At 41.7% G+C, this 22,020-nt stretch overlaps 1 protein-coding gene across 3 annotated transcripts in view; it reads left to right on the plus strand.

Annotated features, from left to right (window-relative positions):
* mcf2a (MCF.2 cell line derived transforming sequence a) overlaps positions 1-10,129 on the plus strand; it is an 88,239-nt gene extending 78,110 nt beyond the window's left edge. For 2 of the 3 annotated variants that reach the window (XM_034181662.1, XM_034181664.1), the window contains 4 exons: positions 275-387; positions 499-611; positions 9,435-9,538; positions 9,642-10,129. In XM_034181662.1, the coding sequence (XP_034037553.1) occupies positions 275-387; positions 499-611; positions 9,435-9,538; positions 9,642-9,745 (434 nt within the window). In that variant the 3' untranslated portion in view covers positions 9,746-10,129. The remainder of the gene's footprint in view (positions 1-274; positions 388-498; positions 612-9,434; positions 9,539-9,641) is intronic. The other variant, XM_034181663.1, reaches the window with a different exon arrangement.
* The last annotated feature ends 11,891 nt before the right edge of the window (positions 10,130-22,020 follow it).

Consider the following 22,020-nt stretch of genomic DNA (forward strand, 5'->3'; position numbering starts at 1 on the left):
TATAAATTGAAATTTGAGTTCTGGCACAGCATTGACTGTTTAACTCTCTGGATAATGTTAATTTAACTCTGAACATGTGTTAAAACAACTCTATCAGTTGATTTAACATCATCCTTTTGTTGTACTAATATTAGCCATTAATTCTGCACTCTTGTTAATTGACAGATAAAGGTTTGTGTAGTTACTACGCATCTACTTGGTGACTTCTGGTTTAGTCTTCTGAAGTTTGCATGTATCAAGAATTGTGAGTAATGTGTTGTATGCATGGTGGCAGGTTGGCCCGGAGCGCATCACTCAGTAGATATTTGTGAGGACCTGGGGGAGTGGTCTGGAGGTCGGGACACCTTCCATCATTCTGATGTAGAGGACGAGGTTTTGGTGCAGCTGGTGAGACAAAGACCCGCTGGGTTTTTAAAATACTACTTTGTGCAGTATTGCTTAAAAAATCAATTAAAAATGATGAGTATACCTCATTATGAGGTATACTGTTTGTTTTAGGCTCCAGGAAGATACAGAGCTTCGGCTAACAGTCCTCAAAATGGACCAGACAGCATCACCATCACTTGTGGAGACGTCATCCAATTTCAAAGTGAAGTCGACAAGGGTTTGTGGTAAGTTTCCAGACTGAGATAGAAGCCTGATGTAAACAGGCCTTGGTGGATTAGTAATGACCCAAGACAAATTATAATGTCAACAAACAAACAAACAAAAAAGCAGTACAATTAAATGCAGTCTCGCCACTAATTATGGAATTTTCATGGGTGGTGGTGTATATATTTTTTTTATTTATTTATTGTTTTGTCTAAGCATTGATGAAAGCTGTAATTACCCTTTCAGAGTGAAGACCAGTTTTTTTTTATTTTTGTTAGTTTGTTAAAAAGAAATGACAGAAAAGCTGTTATTTTCGGTCTGTTGAACATTATCATTAATAAAAATCACTGAAGGCAACAAAGGAATTGGTGGAGGAGATGGAGAAAGGCAGCTTTTGGATATGGTTGAGGAAGAAGAATAAGAGCTGGGGAAAGAACACCTAATCCAGAAAACAGCTTCAGAGGATAACAGGGAGACATCCCTGTCATTGCTCTGCCACCAGGAGGCATTCCACGATTAAAGGAGTGAAATGTTGATGAATGGTGATTCCTGGCTGATCACCCTGCAGCTGATCCATGGGCAACAGAGGAGATGTGACAGGCAGCATTGCCTAGTAGGTTACTCCACCTACCTGTACACTTACTGAACTTCTCGTAACCCAGTGACTTCTGTAAATACAGCAGTTGGAGTCCAGTGAAGACTGGAGGACAGCCAGGAAAGACTGGATGACAGCAGGGAAAGACCACACTGGGAGCAGGCAGCTAGTTAACCCACTAGTCTTTCGGAAGATTAACACCCAACCCTAACTACAAAGAATTCTAAGAGAAGATAACCCGTAGGACCTCCGAGAGGTGGGATGAAAGATGGGCATACCAGGACGGGCCATGCAACAAAGATGGCAATAGACACAGACTATGAGAACATCAGAACTCCACTAAATAAGGAGAAAACCCTCCCGAAGTGTGTATGTGGATGGGAAAAGGTGACCATGTTCAAGGGGTTGTGAATCTACCAGAGGAAAGCAAAGTGAGGTCAGATAGGCCACCTTGCACTATATCAGCCAGGTGAGACAAGAGGGACCAAAAGCCAGGTTGAAAACCACAGTGTTGATGGATCCATTGTTGCTGAAGGCATAGATGTTACAGGGGACGAAGGACCACTGGTGGGAAGTGAGCCCCCATGAGTTTTCCAAGATCCAATCCCCACCAACTCACACAGAACAGATCCAAAGGCAGAGACCAAGAAATCAAATGTCCAAAGGCAAAGGAAGCAGAGGTATGGTGCACATTTGGACACAGACCTGATCAAGAAACTGGAAGGAGCATTGCGTTGAATCTAAGCTCAATCTGTATGGGGACATCCTACAGCAGAACTGCAAAGACGAGTTTGGTGAAGTTACCCCTCCCCCCCCAAACAGAGGACTCCTCCAATAGAGAAGGGGAGGAGAGAAAAGGAGATTGACCAGCTGGTCGAAAGTCGTTGACAGCTCCGCAAGAACTGGAGGAAACCAATGCTGGCAGAGAAAGAGGGCCTTAAATCCTTGTGGGAAGAGGTCAGACAAAGGCTATCCAGGCTTTGCAAGTTTGAATGCATCCATAGGGTCAGCAAATGGAAATTAAAGAACGATCTAGCTTCTTCAAGGATCAGTTCAAGCATGTCAGACAACCGCTGCAGGAGAAGAAGAGCGGGAAGCTTGAAACCACCAGGGAGCAACTGTTACAGCATATGGAAAGGCAATACAGTGACCCCAGAAGGAACATACCATTAGGAACACCGGGGTCAGTGCCCAGGCCTGCACCGCAGACAGCCGCATTCAACACCATGCCCCCCCAAGCTCTGTAAAGTCAGGCAAGTCATGCAGAAGGCAAGGTCCTCATCAGCACCAGACCCCAACAGAGTTCCCTACAAGCTCTATAAGAACTGCCCCAGGGTACGAGAACTGCTTTGGTACCTAATGAGAACTGCCTGGAAAAAACTCATTCCATCTCAGTGGCAAAGAGTAGTAGTGGTCTTCATCCCCATGGAAGCAAATTCTAAAGACATTTGCCATTTCACAAACATTGATCTTCTTCTCAGTGCTAGCCAGAAGGATGACCAGCTACCTACTAGAGAATGGGTACATTGACACAAACTACCAGAAGGCAGGAGTCCTAGGCTTCCCAGGGTGTGTAGAACACAACTATGATTTGGGACCAAATACAGAAGGCCAAGCGTGAGATGAAAGACCTGCACATCATTTGGCTTGACCAAGGCATATGGCTCAGTCCCACGCCAGCTGATCGACCATGCAGTGGAGGTCTTCCACATGTCCTCCTACATCAAGAACCTGGTCGCATCTTACTTCGGTGATTTGAAGATGTGCTTCACCCTTCAAGATTTCACCACCAGATGGCAGCAGCTAGAGGTAGGAATTGCAATCGGATGTGCCATTTCTCCTGTACTATTTGTGGAGGCCTTTGAGATAGTCCACATCAAAGCAAAACAGATGGTTAGAGGGCTCAAAGTACCGTCTGGACAGAGGCTACCCCATTGTGGAGCTACAACGATGATGTCACCAGCCTCCTAAAGACAGCAGCATGCACATCCAGATTGCTGAAAAAGGTGGATGAGCTGATGTCATGGGCAAGAATGAAGATCAAGGGGCCCTCCAAATCACGTAACCTGTCTCTCAGAAAAGGAGTTAGACGAGATGGGCACCATCTTTGTCGAAGGTGGAAAGAAAATCCCACTCCTGTCTGAGCAACCCAACACAAGCCTGGGGAGGCAGTATGCTGCAGATCTGTCTGACAAACAGATGGGAAGAACTGTGATGAAACAGTTCTCAGAAGGCCTATGAAGGAATGACCAAAGCCAACAACCTGGGAAGTACAGTACAAGGTCTGATGCTAACAGTTCATACTCTACAAGAGAGCGATGTGGCCACTAAAGATGAGTGTGATCCTCTCATCCACTGCAAGAAAGATAGATGGAAAAGCCAAATCATTCATCCGAAAGTGGCTGGTGCTACCACAGTGCATCTCAGAGATGGGCCTCTTTAGGCAGAACACACTGCAGCTTCTACTGAAATCAATCAGCTTGTCCTACATTCAGGAGAAGATCAGGCTGAGTCTCAAACTTAGAGAGTCCACTGACCAGTTGGTGAGGAATACAAATGCCAAGGTCCTTACTGGCTGGAAGTGGAATGCCCAAACTGAGGTGGACCAAGCAGTCAGTAGGCTGCAGCATAAAGAGATGATCGGCAGAATCCAGACAGGAAGAGCAAGGCTAGGGTGGGGGACGGCACCATGGCTTTGGTCCAAAGCTAAGAGTAGAGAAAGGAAGCAGATGGTGGTGGCAGAGGTGACAAGGATGGAGGAAAAGCGCTGTAAGATCAAGGCTGTGTTGCAGGACCGACAAGGAAGCTGGACTACCTGGGAAGGAGTTATCGACCGAAACATCAGTTGGTCAGATCAGCTTCCTAATCTATTCAACCTATGACACGCTCCCCTGTCCTTTGAACCTTCACCACTGATTTGGAAATGAGAAATGCTGCTCACTTTGCAAAGCTCCCAATGCAAGCCTCCAGCACATCCTCTTGGGCTGTAAGATCACTCTCTCACAGGGGCACTACAGATGGTGCCATGACCAAGTCCTCAGAGAGGTAGCCGAGGTGCTGGAGAGGCATTGACGGGGCAGTAAAGGACCACCACCAGCAGAAGGCCACATCAGCTTTGTCACAGAAAGCGGGGGAAGAAGTAACACCAAGCCTAGAGAAACAACAAGGCTGTTCCCTTCTGACCAGGAGTGGAACATGAGGGTTGACCATGAGGCAGCTCTAGTTCCCCGCCAAACTTACCACCACTTCTCTCCACCCTGACATACAGTGCATCCTGACAGTAGTCACAGCAGAGGGATAACATCTATGAGCTGCAGGGGGTGACAGGGAGACGTCCCTATCACTGCTCTTCCACCAGGAGATGTTCCTGGATTAAAGGAGTGAATCATTGATGAATGAGAGTTCGTGGCTGATGACCCTGCAGTTGATCCATGGGCACCAGAGGAGGTGCGACAGGTAGTAATGCTCAGCAGGTTACTCCACCTACCTGTACACTTACTGTAAATTCCAGAGAAAACATTCCACAATTAACAATTATTAACATATGTGATAGCAGTCACCATCTTTATGAAACCGAAATGAATTTTCATGTCAGACTAAAAGCAAAAAAAGTCCCATGTTTGATGATACCCACTCATCCTGCTGGTGTGTGTGTATATATATATATATATATATATATATATATATATATATATAATAGAAAGAGAAAGAGGGACTGTCTAAATGCTTATTGACCTTTGTCTTTTTTAATTTGATGACTATAAAGATGATGACTTTTACTATCTTTTAGATGTTGTGTAGAAAATTTGGGCATGGCCTCATTTATTTATTCATCGTTTGTGGAGTTCCCCAGGGGTCAGAATTAGGATCAAAACTGTTTCTCCTCTATATAAATGGCATATGGAAGGTTTCAAAAATACTAAAGTTTGTTCTTTTCTCAGATGATAAAAATATTTTTTGTACAGGTTAGAATTTATAGTAGCTCTTTGAAGAAATCACACCAGAAATGAGTAAATAAAAAAAAAAGTGGTTTGATATATAAATGAATTGTCCTTAAATATAGATAAAAGTAAGTTTGTGCTATTTGGAAATTATAAAGGAAATAGTGAAGTGCAAGTTAAATTAGATGGTGGGAATTTTGAAAAAATAAAGAAAATTAAATTTCTGGGTGTGATGGTAAGATAAGATAAACTTTACTGATCTCACAGAGGAGAAATTCACGTTACGTCAGCTCTTAAGAAAACAAACATGGTGGGTGCAAGTAGAGGAAAATGTTCATCAAACAGCATGTGCAAGATAAGCAATAATAATAATACTTGTAACAGTACAAGACATAAGAAATGAGGTAGAAATAGAATATGTATGTGTGTGTGTGTGTGTGTGTGTGTATATATATATATATATATATATATATATATATATATATATATATATATATATATATATATATATATATATATATATATATATATATATATATGAGGTCTGTCAATAAAGTAACGGTCCTTTTTATTTTTTTCAAAAACTATATGGATTTCATTCATATGTTTTTACGTCAGACATGCTTGAACCCTCGTGCGCACGCGCGAGTTTTTCCACACCTGTCGGTGACGTCATTCGCCTGTGAGCACACCTTGGGAAGGAGTGGTCCCGCCCCCTTGTCGGATTTTCATTGTCTGGAAATGGCGGAATGAAAAGGACTTTTTTTTCCATCAGAATTTTTTCAGAAGCTGTTAGAGACTGGCACCTGGAAACCATTCGAAAAATTTATCTGGCTTTCTGTGAAAATTTTACGGGCTTCACAGAGAATAACATCTGTTAGTACAGCTTTAAGGACCCCTTTAAGGACGCTCGGCGCACCGTGCTCCGAGCTGAGATGACACGGCACAAGCCACCAGACCATTTCTAAACGGATGGCTCTGTGGATACGAGACCATCGTGCTCTTTCTCTGGTTATCACAAGAGCTGGACATCAGCCATTTTCTGGCAGATTTCACTTTTAACAAGAGATTTTGTCATGGAAAGCCGTGCGGAGGCTTCGCGCGTAAAGACCGATTCGCTTTGGAAGCGAGACAAAGGAACACCTCCGTTTCGGAGTGTCAGAGGACAAGTTTGGACATGTCTATCTCGGCTTTCAATGCTTACCAGTCCAGTAAGTATCAGTGAAATTGTGGAGAGCTGTTTTGATAACCATTTGTTGATAACCATTTGTAAAATCCAGGCGGCTTTTGGTGGCTTTCAGTTGAGTGAGTATCTGAGAAATTGTTTAACAGCAGGGCATGTTCCAACTTGTCCTTAAGGCTTCCAACGGAGGTGTTTTTCCTGTGGCGGGCGCGCCGGCTGCGAGCCAATGCGCCAATCCGTCCGCACGTCTTTCATTAAAAAAATCTCCTTTAACAGTGGAATGTCCGGATAAACTGCTGATTCCGACCTCTTCTGAAAGTTCTCTGTTCTCTCACGACGTCCTGGGTCAACAGAGGCTTAAATTTGGAGGTTTTCAGCTTGAAACAGGATGACGACGTTGTCCCCGGAGCGCTGCACGACGTCCCGCTCCATGGGAAGTCCTTACAGCGATAGAAACAATCCAAAATCTCTCATCAGCCGTTAAAATTTTCACAGAAAACCAGCTGAATTTCTCGAATGGTGTCCACTCAGATGTGCCTCACAGTTTTTGAAAAAACTTTGATCAAGCACAGCGCCAGTCTCTCAGCAACTTCTCAGACAAAGGAATTCCGACGAGGGGGATGGACCACTCCTTCCACAAGGCGTGCTCACAGGCGAATGACGTCACCGACAGGCATGAAAAAACTCTTGCATGCCCACGAGGGTTCAAGCTTGGCTGATGTAATCACATGTGATTCAAATCCATATGGTTTTTAAAAAAAATAATAAGGTCGGATACTTTTCTAACAGACCTCATATATATATATATATATATATATATATATATATATATATATATATATATATATATATATATATATATATATATATATATATATATACACACACACATACATGCATATTTGTGTGTGTATAAATGGGTGTACATATGTATGTATATGTGCGTGTATGTGTTTGCATATACCCATGCATACACACATAATATGTATGTATGTGTGTATATACATAAAACACAAAGACACACAAAGTCATCACAGACCAGGGGAAGCAGCTGCAGTGCTGGGTTGAGTACTATCTCGAGCTGTACGCAATCCAGAACATTGTCACAGTTACAGCCCTCGAGGACATCCCAGATCTGCTGGTCATGGAAGAGCTCGGAAAAACCATTGACTGCCTTCCTAGTGGGAAGGCCCTGGGGAGAGACAGGATCCCATTAGAAGTATTAGAGTGGGAAACCTGTGCATGTATGTGTGTGTATGTTCCCATGTACATTAACACCAGGGCCGACTGCAAGCTTTTCTACATCGCCCAACTTCACGTCAAGACCAAGGTAGTGGAGGCACTCATCCGTGAGATGCTCTTTGCCAAGGATGCAGCCTTGACATCACACTCCGAAGACGGTCTGCAGCAGCTTGTTAGTCTCCTCTCTCACGCCTGCAAGGAGTTTGGACTATCCATCAGTCTAAAGAAGACAAACATCATGGTGCAGGGCACAGTTCCTCCCCCTAACATTGACATTGATGGGTACAGCCTGGAAGTCGTGGAGCACTTCACATACCTTGGGTCAACCATCTCTAACTCACTCTTCATTGATGCAGAGATGAACATCAAGATTGCAAAGGCTGCAGCAGTTATGACACAACTAAGCCACAGAGTCTGGAACAACTCCAGCCTCACTGATAAGACAAAACTGTGCATCTACCAGGCCTGCATGCTCAGGACACTCCTCTACGGTAGTGAGGCATGGACCGCCTATGCCAGACATGAGAAAAAGCGCAACAGCTACCATCTGAGCTGCCTTAGACAAATCCTGCACATCAGATGGCAGGAGAAGGTGCCCAACACAGAGGTCATGGAACATGCCGACATGAGCAGCATGTTCACCATTCTTGGTGAAAGACACCTTCGTTTGCTTGGCCATGTCAGAATAATGGATCCGGGCCACGTTCCTAAAGATCTACTGTACGGTGAGCTGGCAGAGGGCACTCATTTGGCTGGTCGACCACGTCTGCGCTTCAAGGATGTTTGCAAGAAGGACATGAAAAAGTGCAGCATCAATGTCAACACGTGGGAGTGTTGTGCAGAGGACCGTGCAGCCTGGTGCCTTACTGTCAGAACAGGTGCACAGAGGGCTGAGCAGGAGAGGAACCAATGCCTTGCTGAGCAACGAGCCAGGAGGAAGGAGCAACAGTGGAAACCTCAGCAGGCATCACAGTACACGTGCGACAAATGCAGCAGAAAATGTCACTCGCACATTGGATTGATAAGTCATTCGCACAGGTGCACATAGAAACAAAAGACAAAGTGCAAAAAAAAAACAAAAAACAAAAAGAAAAGACAAATTGGATGCTACACCATCGTCTGCTGCAGATGGACGGATGCCAGGATGATATATCCATATACCTATACCTATATAAAACCTAAATGATATAAACTAGATGAATTGTTTGGAATGGAGTGGAACGGAGGACCCGAGTGCTGGGAGCAGAAATGAGAGTGGAGTGGATCAGAACACTGGTTTTATTAACAAAGGAATGTGTATGTGGATGGATCGGCAGCCTTGCAGAGTGGATACAGGGCCCGCATGGCGGTGGAAGCAGGGAACCACAGTCTGGAAGACATTGGTACCAAAGCGAGGAGTGGATGATGCAATCCAGGAGCCAGGTCGCCTGCACGCTGTCGACCTGGAATCTGGAGAGACTCACATGAAACTCACATGACTAACTGGAAACAGGATGACTTTGCCATGATTAGGTCGAAATGATGGAGAAGGGGTAGGATTAGATAAGTTTTACTTCTTTTTTTTTTAGACATATTCAGTAATTATGTGGCATGTATGTGCACAGAAGTATATTATCTGTATAATTAGTTAATTTGCATTTTTCTTGCAGTCATATACATATATGTGATGTGGTGTTTGTAGTAACACTGCGGAATAGGTGTATATGTGTTAAGCTTGATATTCTGGTCACTTTTTGTGGAATGTATTTATTCATTCATTCATCCCCTCGCTGTATTTTATGAAGGCTTTTCCAAATTCTAGGAATAAATGTTTGAATCTGTTATTTCTTATCTTCTTTCACTTTAAATCTCCACCATCTCCTCTTTCTTCTCCATCCTTCAGCTTTGTGAAAAATCTCAGTTGTCGACAAGAGGGCTTCATATCCGCGTCCAACCTCCAGCTGATTACAGGAGACAACAGTCGAGGACGTTCCTCCAGAATGAGCGGTAAACAAACGACACGCTTATCCAAAGTTACACTTTCACATGCTCCTGTCTCTTTGATTTCTTTTTCTTACTTTTTTTTTTTTTTTTTTTTGACTTTTAAAAGTATTTGCATTTTCTTGCAGATCCAGGGAATGTGAAGTTGAGAAAGCTCAGCTCCCCGTAGAGAAGAAGGCACAGGCTGGGATTCTAATATTCGCCTGTGGATGATGAGCAAGCACATTCGTGGCCGGCAACTGTTCAAATGTAGAGGAGAAATGTGAGAATCTATGGGATGTGATTTTCTCACATATTTACACTGATCATCTTCAGGGCTGGCTTTGTGTCTCCACAGTGGATGCTGACATCCAAAAGTAAAGAAAGAGTACAAAATGAAAGAAATTTCCAAGTGAGGATGAATCAAAAGAACTTCTATTAAAAAAAGTGTCACAGGAGCTGTTCTGGCCTTTTGGGACAATCAAAAGCCAAGCCATGGATGCTTTTAAATTTCCTTCTGCGGCATGTCGGGATGTGAGGTTGCTGCTGCTGAGTGACAAACATTTTTAAACACTGACTTGATCACCTTTGGATCATCTCATCACATTTTTGTCCAGGTATGTGCCGCCTGGATGGTAACATAGGATTTACCTCGAATGACTCTTCCTACTGAGACTTTTGTATATATATGACGCATCTTTTTTTTTTTTAAAGACAATGTTCCATCAGTTTGTATTTTACGGTTGCTGAAAAAGGCAGCACCGCTTCCAAATTAAGATACCACAGTCAAATACAGAAAGAACAAATATGAAAATACACCTGCATCAATTAACTAAAAATGTCTTTTAAATTCAGAAAATACTTGTGAACACAGAGATCACAAATATAGCCAACAACATTTGCAATAATCCAACTCATCCAATCCAATAATCCAACCAATCCAATCCAATAATCTAATAATCCAACCCATCCAATCCGATAATTCAATCCCTCCAATCCGATAATCTAATAATCCAACCCATCCAATCCAATACTTCAACTAATCCAATCCAATAATCCAACCCCATGGGTAATGACTCAGAGTGGGGGTGTGGACCCTTGATTGGATGTCGTTTGGTGGTTTTGCTTTTGCCTTCTATCTTTTGTATGAGGGTGGTGGTGGGGTAGGGGGTCAGCCCAGGGTTGCTTGGAATAGTGTTGTGGGGGTGGTGGGCTGTCTGGGGGCCCCTCCAGGCTGTGTGTGTCACCTTCCATGGTGCTGTACACAGTATGCCTGCTGATGTGGGGTCTATATGTGGGGAGTTCGACCCCTGAGGTGCGTAGTGGTGGTCTCAGGTGAGACATTGGCTCACTCTCTGTATTGGTTTTTGAACGCTGGCTGGTGTCTGGTGGGGTCCACTGTCCCAAATTACATGCCAGAGGCTGTTTTCACCCACCTGTGGGGTGGTTGGGTGTACCCTCTCGTTACCATTGGGTGGCTGCTCTATGGTACCTGTGGTCGCTTCTCTCCTCCTGGTAGCACAGGATAGCAATCATATTGCTTTATATGTTTTCTCTCTTTGCAGTTTGGCGCTCTGTACCACATGGTACTTCCTGGGCCTGTGGGGTAATGCTTACAGTTTTGGGGCTAAGTGGCGCTGATGCAACTCTACACAGTAATTTTTGACTCACGATATCACATACCTCATTATATTTACTGTACTGTGCACATAGATTCATAGTTTTCTCACACAAATTCACACACTTAGTCATGTAACTCGCGATTAATTTATTTCATTTTATATAGCGCCAAATCACAAAAAAGTTCCCTCAAGGTACTTCACACAGGCAAGGTCTAACCTTACCAACCCCCAGAGCAAGCACACAGGCGACAGTGGTAAGGAAAAACTCCCTGTGAGGAAGAAACCTCAAACAGACCGGACTCAAAGGGGTGACCATCTGCTTGGGCCATGCTACTGACACAAATAGCGACACAAATTACAAAATCAATTCCTAATAAAATTAATTAAGAGTCAAAAGCATAGTAACATGCTAGCCATATGAAAGGAAAAATAAGTGCATATTAAGTCTGGACTTAAAAGTCTCTACAGAATGTGACTGTTTTATTGATGCAGGGAGATCATTCCATAGAACAGGTGCATGATAAGAGAAAGCTCTGTGACCCGCAGACTTTTTACTCACCCTAGGGATATAAAGTAATCCCACACCCTGAGAACGCAAAGCCTGGGCTGGTACGTAGGGTTTAATTAGGTCAGCTATGTATGGGAGGTGCCAGCCTGTGAACAATTTTCTAGGTTACAACCCCTGGCAAAAATTATGGAATCACCGGCCTCGGAGGATGTTCATTCAGTTGTTTAGTTTTGTAGAAAAAAAGCAGATCACAGACATGACACAAAACTAAAGTAATTTCAAATGGCAAGTTTCTGGCTTTAAGAAACACTATAAGAAATCAAGAAAAAAAGATTGTGGCAGTCAGTAACGGTTACTTTTTTAGACCAAGCAGAGGAAAAAAATATGGAATCACTCAATTCTGAGGAAAAAATTATGGAATCACCCTGTAAATTTTCATCCCCAAAACTAACACCTGCATTATATCAGATCTGCTCGTTAGTCTGCATCTAAAAAGGAGTGAACACACCTTGGAGAGCTGTTGCACCAAGTGGATCTGCATCTAAAAAGGAGTGAACACACCTTGGAGAGCTGTTGCACCAAGTGGACTGACATGAATCATGGCTCCAACACGAGAGATGTCAATTGAAACAAAGGAGAGGATTATCAAACTCTTAAAAGAGAGTAAATCATCACGCAATGTTGCAAAAGATGTTGGTTGTTCAGTCAGCTGTGTCTAAACTCTGGACCAAATACAAACAACATGGGAAGGTTGTTAAAGGCAAACATACTGGTAGACCAAGGAAGACAAAGCGTCAAGACAGAAAACTTAAAGCAATATGTCTCAAAAATCGAAAAATGTACAACAAAACAAATGAGGAACGAATGGGAGGAAACTGGAGTCAACGTCTGTGACCGAACTGTAAGAAACCGCCTAAAGGAAATGGGATTTACATACAGAAAAGCTAAACGAAAGGCATCATTAACACCTAAACAGAAAAAAACAAGGTTACAATGGGCTAAGGAAAAGCAATTGTGGACTGTGGATGACTGGATGAAAGTCATATTCAGTGATGAATCTCGAATCTGCATTGGGCAAGGTGATGATGCTGGAACTTTTGTTTGGTGCCTTTCCAATGAGATTTATAAAGATGATTGCCTGAAGAGAACATGTAAATTTCCACAGTCATTGATGATATGGGGCTGCATGTCAGGTAAAGGCACTGGGGAGATGGCTGTCATTACATCATCAATAAATGCACAAGTTTATGTTGATATTTTGGACAATTGAAAGGATGTTTGGGGATGATATCATTTTTCAAGATGATAATGCATCTTGCCATAGAGCAAAAACTGCAAAAACATTCCTTGCAAAAAGACACATAGGGTCAATGTCAATGAGCAGATCTGATTTGATGCAGGTGTTAGTTTTGGGGATGAGAATTTACAGGGTGATTCCATAATTTTTTCCTCAGAATTGAGTGATTCCATATTTTTTTCCTCTGCTTGGTCTAAAAAAGTAACCGTTACTGACTGCCACAATCGTTTTTTCTTGATTTCTTATAGTGTTTCTTAAAGCCAGAAAGTTGCCATTTGAAATGACTTTAGTTTTGTGTCATATCTGTGATCTGCTTTTTTCTACAAAATTAAACAACTGAATGAACATCCTCTGAGGCCGGTGATTCCATAATTTTTGCCAGGGGTTGTAGTAGCAGAACCTTAAAATCTGATCTCACTGGGACAGGAAGCCAGTGAAGAGATGCCAAATTGGGTGTAATGTGGTAAAACTATCTGTTTTGTGTCAAAAGTCTAGCTGCAGCATTTTGAACCAATTGAAGACCCCTAATGCTGGACTGCAGTAAACCAGAAAATAAAACATTGCAGTAGACCAATCTGGAAGAGACAAACGCATGAATCAGGGTCTCAGCACGTAACTTAAGAAAATTTAGCACATATTTATGGTAGCTGCAATCATCATGAGCACCACCTGTATTAAACATGTTCTACATCCCTTTTTAACATTTCTTTTTGTGTTTCTTCACATGCTTGTTGTTGTTGTAGACACTGTTTTTGTCATTATTTCCCACTGTCACTCTTACTGTCTTTTTTAAATTCATGGCAGTAATGGAACATTCCATATTTGTAATGGGATGAGCCAGCTGTGACTCACACAAGAGTGACACATACTGATAAGGCTGCTGCTTGTGGTGGTTTGGAGTTGGGGAGGGGGGGGATAGGGGGGATATTGTGTCTGCTGCAAATTCTCCCAACACACTCAAAACCATAGACCTGTTGCAAATCTTCACAACACAATGGACATACAAACAACACTCAAGAAACAATTTCTGTCCATTTCTGCCTTTTTACTGATTTCTACTGGATGGCAAATAAAATAAAACTCCAACAATGTTGCTATCTTTAGAGGAAAATCAAAAATAAAATAACTAACCCACTGACCAAGTTGAGATAACTTAACTTTGGGGTTAGATTGACAATAATAATAATAATAATAATAATGAGAATAATCATAATAATGAAAAGTCAACTTACCACTTTTTATTTTTTCTTGGAAAATCCGCCATTATGTGTCAGTGATATCATCACTGCCTCCAGGCAAAAAAATCATGAGATATGTATGAAATCCACACACACACACACAAAAAATACATGCACATTTTTGTAGACCTTTTTTTGTATCTTTTACTTGATCGTGATGCAGTGAATGGTCCATTTTTTATGCAACTCCCTGTTGTTGAATTGATGCAGGTGTTTTTAGTGTGTGTGTGTGTGTGTGTGTGTGTGTGTATGTGTGTGTTTTATACATTTTAGAATGTTGTCTTAATATGGAAGTGTTGTACCCTCTCATGGCCACTGTAGTTTTACTCATTCAACAACATTGTATATATTTTTTTACATTTCGGTCTTTAAGGCGCCACGCTTCTGTTCAGTGTCTGAGATAAAATGCCAAAATGTGCCATGCCATAATGCCTTTTTATTCCCGCTCTTTTCGGTATGGACATTCTTGCTTTAACCTGACCTCACGAGCAGGCACTTTAGTGAGGTTGAAATCCGCCGACCGCCCACTGAATGTGTTCTTTGCTTGGTGCTGTACCTCTTTAGGTGTGCATTTAACCTTCCTGATGCTGGTTACTTGTGAATGAATGTTGTCGGCGATGCGGGCGAGACGTGCTGCCTGTCAGCGATGGTAACATAAAAACCCAGTCGAGCGAGATGAAGATGGATGTGAATGTGTTCCTCAGTGTGAGCTACAGACAAACAGATGGGGCAGGCCACGGGGCCCCCAGCACAATGGTTCTTCTAAGGATTTTATTCAGCCTGTTAGGAGCCGACTCTGTCCTAGGGTCCAGAAGGGAAAGTGAAGCAGACTCAGAGAGAGAGGGAGACGGATGAAGTTCTCTCTGGCTCTCCATTAGAGCACAATCTTGAGTCGCACATTCAAAATGATTGTACAGATAACATGAAATATACCCTGTGTGCGCTCAACGCTTAATTAAATATTGATTGCAGACTTACATAAATTTAACACATGAAATCGAGGCCTCAGTCGCACAGCTGCCTTTGATTCCCTGTGTTTGATATGGAAATGAGTCTAAAAACAGCAGGGGCCGCCTCGCACTGCACATTCCCCCCTGTTATTATTCATTTATTTATTTTGCTGTCATGTTGTTCCTTCATATTGTGAGGCGTCTCTGCGGCCACAAATCAAATGACATCTGTGTGTATTTAAAGGAGCTATGCTTGACTGCGGAACCTTCCGCCCCCCACTCCCTATGACAAATCTGTTTGTAACTGCAATCCAACATGCTGCAGATTTTGCACATATTTTCCACCATGGAAAACAAATTAAAATAGCTTGAAATATAATTTATCCAGATGAGCTGGAAAGGCTGTGCGTGTTGCAGACTGTGTGAGATGACAATGCATGGCAACAGAACTGTGAGCAGGGTTGAACTCTTAGACAGCAGGGTTGTTGTACAGCTTAAATCAAGTCAATAAAAATAAATTATTTATTGCAATCCTTATTTGTTTGTGTAACTGAAATAAAGGAATAGACAAATGTTTGTATGCTTTATCACCATTTATTATCATTTAATTTTTTCTATTTATCGTGAATACGAGTACATTATATATTTTAGCTGCTTTGTGATTTTTTTTTTTCCCCCCCACCTTTTTGACACATCATGCCTAAATTGAAGCTTCGGTTTATGTCTCTTCCAATGTAAAGATTTTATTCATCAGCAGATGGAGATAGGCGTTCATCCAGTGGTGTAGTCTACATTTTTGAAGTGGGTAGAATGTGTTTTTTGCCCGTCATCAACCCCATGCGTATGCGCCCCCGGTTAACATTTTTAACACCATAACAACAAATAGATCTATACTTTCCATCTGATCATTTATATTCTATATTTGCCACTATAAATGTGAGAAATGTGTCAGAATGTAAGTAAGTAATTTGCACCAATTGCAAAATACAGTATACAACAGTAAATCTAAAAGAGTGATTAAAAAATACAAAGATCAAATACATTTATTTTTTGGCATCTGAAAACCTAATTTAACAAAGAAATTTAATCAGGTCATAAACCAGGAATAAACAATGTTTAAATCCAGCCAAAAGTATCATATGCAAGCTACTGCAATTTCATTGTATCACTTGTACAATGACTATAAAGCCTATTCTATTCTATTCTACTGTGTATTGTTTAACTGTAAATAAGACAACTTTAAGGCACAGTCACTCAAAAAAAAAAGTGACTGTGACTCCTTGTTATTAAGAAAGAAAAGTTCTCTTAACAATAATAAGGAGCAAATTATTGCCTCCCAACTACGTATATTGCAAGAGTTCACTTTTCCTCCCTCTATTTAGTACCGGATAGGATATGAGCCTGTACTGCCAAATTCAGCAGCTGCAAGATTCACCAATCATATAATCCCCATGCCCCCATGTTGTTTGTGTACAGTTTAGACGCATAAACAAAAACAAAACAGAATACACACATGAGCATGCACTGGCTGCAGAGCCTCACGCCTCCTACCACAATCTCTGTTGAAATTGACAGTCCATCATCAGGTCCAGACGGGGGACTGGAACCTGTAGGCTTTGTGGTCCATAAGGAAACCTACCCAGTATAAACAAGCTAGTATTAGTATACGTTAAGTTCCATTAAAACAGCAGCTAGGCTGAAGGACAGAAGCTAGCTCCCAGAAAATTCACATACAATGAAAATATGGTAGATGCTTTACTTTGCAGAAACCTTTTCAACCCATGACAAAAACATTGTAGGCCAAATCAGTGGCACAAAAGTATAGTATGAAGACAACCAACTAACTAACTAAGACAACCATGCAACTACTGGGAGTATGTCACTTACCAATTCCAGTCATTTTAAAACTACACTATCCAACAGCCAACGGGACTCAAGCTCAAGAGACAGCTGTAGATTACCGGCAAAACTCTATTATTTTTTTTAAAAAGCTGTTTCATTTTATATTTTAACAACAAATGAACGGATCATTCAAAATGTCCACAAATCAAAGTCAAAAGACATTTGCACAAGTAGAAGCTCTCCACTTATTGTGCTCAAATTCATATTTTAGAAATGACTGTCCTGATAACATTAAAGGCAATTACATATTTTGGCAAAATTACAAGTTGAAATGACTATAAAAATTCATCATGAGGTTTATGTCACAGAAATCCTACTTTACAATCACTGCAGTCATTGTTAAATTATTTCCTGTTGCATTTATAATAAACATTTGTATTTATTTACAGTGTCTGTTTTTCTGGTGGAAATGCTTAAAAAAATGTACAAATTTCCATGTTATTTTGTCTAAAAATAAATGTCCGAGGTTCCTTATGTTAAACAAGAAATTATCTAATCTGAAATAACAGGTGTGTTGTATGGCTGGGGGGCCTGGCTGCCTTTTTGTTTCTGTCTTTTGTTTTTCCTTCCAGGTGGCTTGCATTTGGGACTGAGTGGCTGTGTTGCTGAGGTTATCAGGACCTCACCCTGATCACCTGCGGCTCGTCAGGACTCACAGCTGAGGTGCATCTATATGGATTGGAACATGGTGGCATTTAAGACTGGAGTATACAGTGTGTATTTGCCAGAGACTCGACCTTGTGACCAGACGGGTGAGATCGTCGTCTCGGGAGCCATCTCATCATCAGTGGATGCAGAGAACGTCCAGGGTTTGATGCACGGTCTGTGAAAGAGGAGGGGGTGAGGTCTCACGCTCGTCAGCACACTTCCTGAGGTACGTTAGATTTTGTGACTAACATTTATACAGTCAGTAAATGTGGTGTCCCTCACACCTTTATTATATTGAGCTGTACGTTAGTCATGTATCGGCTTCCACTGCAGTGGAGTTTTGTGAACTGGATGTTCCATGCCTGCAGGTTGGGAAGCTGATTAGTAATCAAGCCAGGAAGTGTTTGCTGTTTGTACACCTTTAAGTGTTCTCTCTGTGTGTAGAGTGTGGACTCACATAATGGTTCCTTCTTTCACAGACTCGGTTTGTTGCGGCCACCTGGGGGGTGTCGGCGGGGTCCTTGGGTCCGAACAGCTTCTGGCTCCGGACCGTCAGCGCTGCTGGGAGCGCACCACGCCAGACCGCACTTTCTGTTATTTTTGTATCACTGTTATGTATTAAATTCAGTTAGCCTTTGTACCGTGCTCTGCTTATTTCATACTGGGTCCTTCAAACGCTGGTCGGTTCTCCGAGCTGCGTCCGACACATAACAAGGTGGTTTTAATTTACAGATGAAAGGTTTCGAAAGAACCATTTATTGATTTATTTAGCTATTTTAATTACAAGTGTTCTAAACTTTTTTTTTTTAACAATAATCAGAAATTCTGAGGTAACAAACAACAAAAAACATTTCCAAGGATTTTTCTTCAGAAAACTGCTCCATAAATGAGCAGACCTGTGACACCTTTGTTTTGTAGAGATCAGTGGTTTCTGCCACTAGTCTTCCGTGTTTTGGCCCAACGCATCATTCCTATTGGACAACGCAAAGGTATGTCACAGTTCAGAGCATCGAAAGTTTGTTTGGATTGAACTTTGATGCGTCAGACTGCCAACAAGTGGCAAAGCGCGCTCCCGTCAGAAGCATCGGTTTAGCTCGGCTTTTGACGCGACGCTTCTGACACATCTAAAAAACAACGTGTCTCATTGAAAATAATGCTTTTTAGACCATTTTAAGGTCCATTAGCTTAGTGAACAAATAAAAAAACTAGCTGTTGTAGCCCACTTACCAGCAATACAGACAGCGCCAGGTTTATCTCCACTCAGGGTGCATACTTCATCAGTCAGCCCTGAAGCAGCAGGTGGACGTTTTCGAAAAAAATCTAAAACCGAGGCCTGTTTTCTTTTCATTTTTTCGGGTAATAATCACCATCGATACTTTCTCTAGCATTCTTCTTGTTTGTGTGCGGCTTTCGCGCTGATTAGCTGGTAGCCCAGCCCCCATCTATCTATGAGCCAATTAAAACTCTTATCTAGCAGAGCGAGCGCGGGGGTGGGGGGGTGGGGATGGGACACATACGGTGCACTCTGTAGTGATGGACATCTTATGGCTGTCTTTTAAAGGGAGAAAATAAAATTACAGTCAATAAGCGCTCATTTTATTGACACCGTCACGTTCCTCGGGGCAATTTGAAGTGGGTAGACGGAAATTCCGGGTCTTTTTAGGTGAGTAGACGGCGTCTACCTGTGTTCCACGTAGACTACACCACTGCGTTCATCCATTATAATTGTGATAAAGGCCCAAAAGGCCCCAGGTGGGCTTCAAACCAACAACCCATGTGATAAAAGGCCACATTCCTAAGCATTGCACTGGGTAGTTTTGCTGTCCTTATACACAGAGAATCATTGCTGCCTGCAAAAAGTAAAGTTATGTCTTGAGCTGCATCTGTTGTGTTGTTGGTGTGATTACTGAAAAAGCAGTAAATTGGTTTTCACAAAACTTGAGCAAGAGCTTTGGACAAAGTAGGATTATGGTTTAATTATCTTGAGGTTGATCTGGATTAAAGGGTGGTGCCAGGACGTGTCTTTTAAAAACAAACAAAAGAACGTTCTATACATTTTTTCCTCAAACCCTTGAATCCAGAGATGAGAACTGGCACCAGTGGACCTCAGTACCAGTAAGGACGCACATCATCATCTTCACGAAAATGATCAGAGTGCACTTTCCTAGCACTAAAGAGGGAATGTTTTGCACATTTTAATGGTTGTCCATCGTCTTAATTTTTTTCATGATTGTTAAAAAAAAAACAAGGTGAGAAGATGATTTCAGCATTTCTGTCAATGACTCAAAAACTGTTTTACTGGCTTTTGTGAAACCCAGTTAATGAATTGGCCAAAAACCAAAGAGATCAACATTCAGTTACGGTGCACATCTAGATAACAGTGATTCCGGAAATTTTCTTTAATATTGTGAGGTACGGTGGGTTTTTTTTTTTTTTTTTGATTGGTTCATTAATTTCTCAAAAGAAAGGATGAAAGAAAAAAAAAAGAGAGACCTGAATTTCAAACAAGGACTCAACAGAAATACTGTAAGAGAACCTGTGACTGAATGATGCAGGGTAACTCTAACAGAAAAAAGTACTGTAACTGTAAGTGATTGGTTGAAAGAAACTGAGTAATTAATGGTAACTGAAAAATCACTGTAGCAGAATGACTTAGAATAACTAAGGGACTTACTGTTACCGTAACTGTGTAACTATACCTGAGAGTAACTGACAGCAACTACATACGCATAACTAAGTTAGGGTGACAGGATTCTTTGCTGTGACCTGCTTGATCCTGATTGCTTTAACCCTGTAATCAAAATCTCAGAGCATCAGAATCAGGATCAATAATTAAAACTGAAAGAGCATAAGGCATGATCTGCCTCTTGATTCTGATTCTTTAAATCCTCATTACAGGATCAAAGCCACCTAGCCTAGGCAAAATTCATAAATTACTTATCAGGAGAAAAAAAAAATACCAACCAGGGTTAAAGATCAGCATTCACAGATGAGTGATCAGGAGCAAAAATCAGATCAACAATCAGAATCAAACGTCAATAATCAGGGTCTAAGAATGTCAGCGAGAACATCAAACCATTTCAAAATGCAAAAGAAACTGATGGACCTCGGCAGAGGTGTGTCTACTGTAACCCTCAGGGGTCCATGGACTCGCTGGTGAGTCCACATGAATGGGTTTTTACGTTCCTAGACCCTGAGGGTTAAATGAAAGGACATTGAATATTAATCACTGTAAACACTTACGGGTTGGCCCATCGGCCATGTTTTAAAATCTGTCATCCCTGGTTGTTACCTGGCAAGACTAAGATGATGAGTATCATTTGCATTGAGAGGGAGCATCAGCTTGGACATTCTGGTGTGCATAATCCAGTGCATTGGTACCTGAGTGTAGAGGAGGACCCCAGTACCTCAAGAAGGTCAAGTAGCCACCCATGTTTCACCTGACTGTGGCAGATAGATGTTATTTTAGAGATGTGGGAATGGCCTGGTTGTCCACCTAGGTGGTTGCCATCCAGGTCTCAGGGTGGTTCCATGCTCCCAGACCTGATTTGGACTGGGCAAAATTCTATATTTTAAATTTAAAATGTTTCTCCAAATATGAAATAAGATGTTTTACTTGAATCCATTTTCACAAATCAATGAAAATGCTGAAGCTGAGCTAAAATTCAAATAAAGACATAAAATCTAGAAAAAAAAGGTGTTGTCCTACGTAACCAATTTTCACAAAATGCCTGAAACATTTATGTGAGCTAAGACTTTATTCATTCATTTACAATATAAAGTTGGGTATTTGAGCCTTGAAGAACATACACACTGTGTGAATTACATTCATATCCATTCTGTGTATATTAAAAATAAAGCCACTCTCAATGTAAGATGGAAGTAACTGTAACTACACCTTTTAAAATACTCTGCTGTATATCTGTATATCTCCACTCTTCAGGTCATATTATGGAGCCTATCCCAGCAATCATGGGGCGTGAGGCAGGGTACACGCTGGACAGGATGCCAGTCTGTCGCATGGCCACATATAGACAAACACGCATGCACACCGATAGCCAATTTAAAGTTTCCAGTCCACCAAACCTGCATGTCTTTAGATGTGGGAGGAAGCCGAAGCACCCAGAGAGAACCCACATAAACACAGGGAGAACATGTAAACTCCATACAAGAAAGGCCACAGGCGGGAATTGATCCCATGACCTTCTTGCAATGGGGCAACAGTGCTAACCACTAATCCACTGCTGCCCCATATTTTTTCACTGTATGGTAAATATAGTTGCTTTGTGGTTACCTAATATTGTGTTGTTCAATTATTGTGTGTAATTGATTGTAACTGCTGTA

The sequence above is a fragment of the Thalassophryne amazonica genome, chromosome 11 (genome assembly GCF_902500255.1).
Source record: "Thalassophryne amazonica chromosome 11, fThaAma1.1, whole genome shotgun sequence".
Classification (NCBI taxonomy): Eukaryota; Metazoa; Chordata; class Actinopteri; order Batrachoidiformes; family Batrachoididae; genus Thalassophryne; species Thalassophryne amazonica.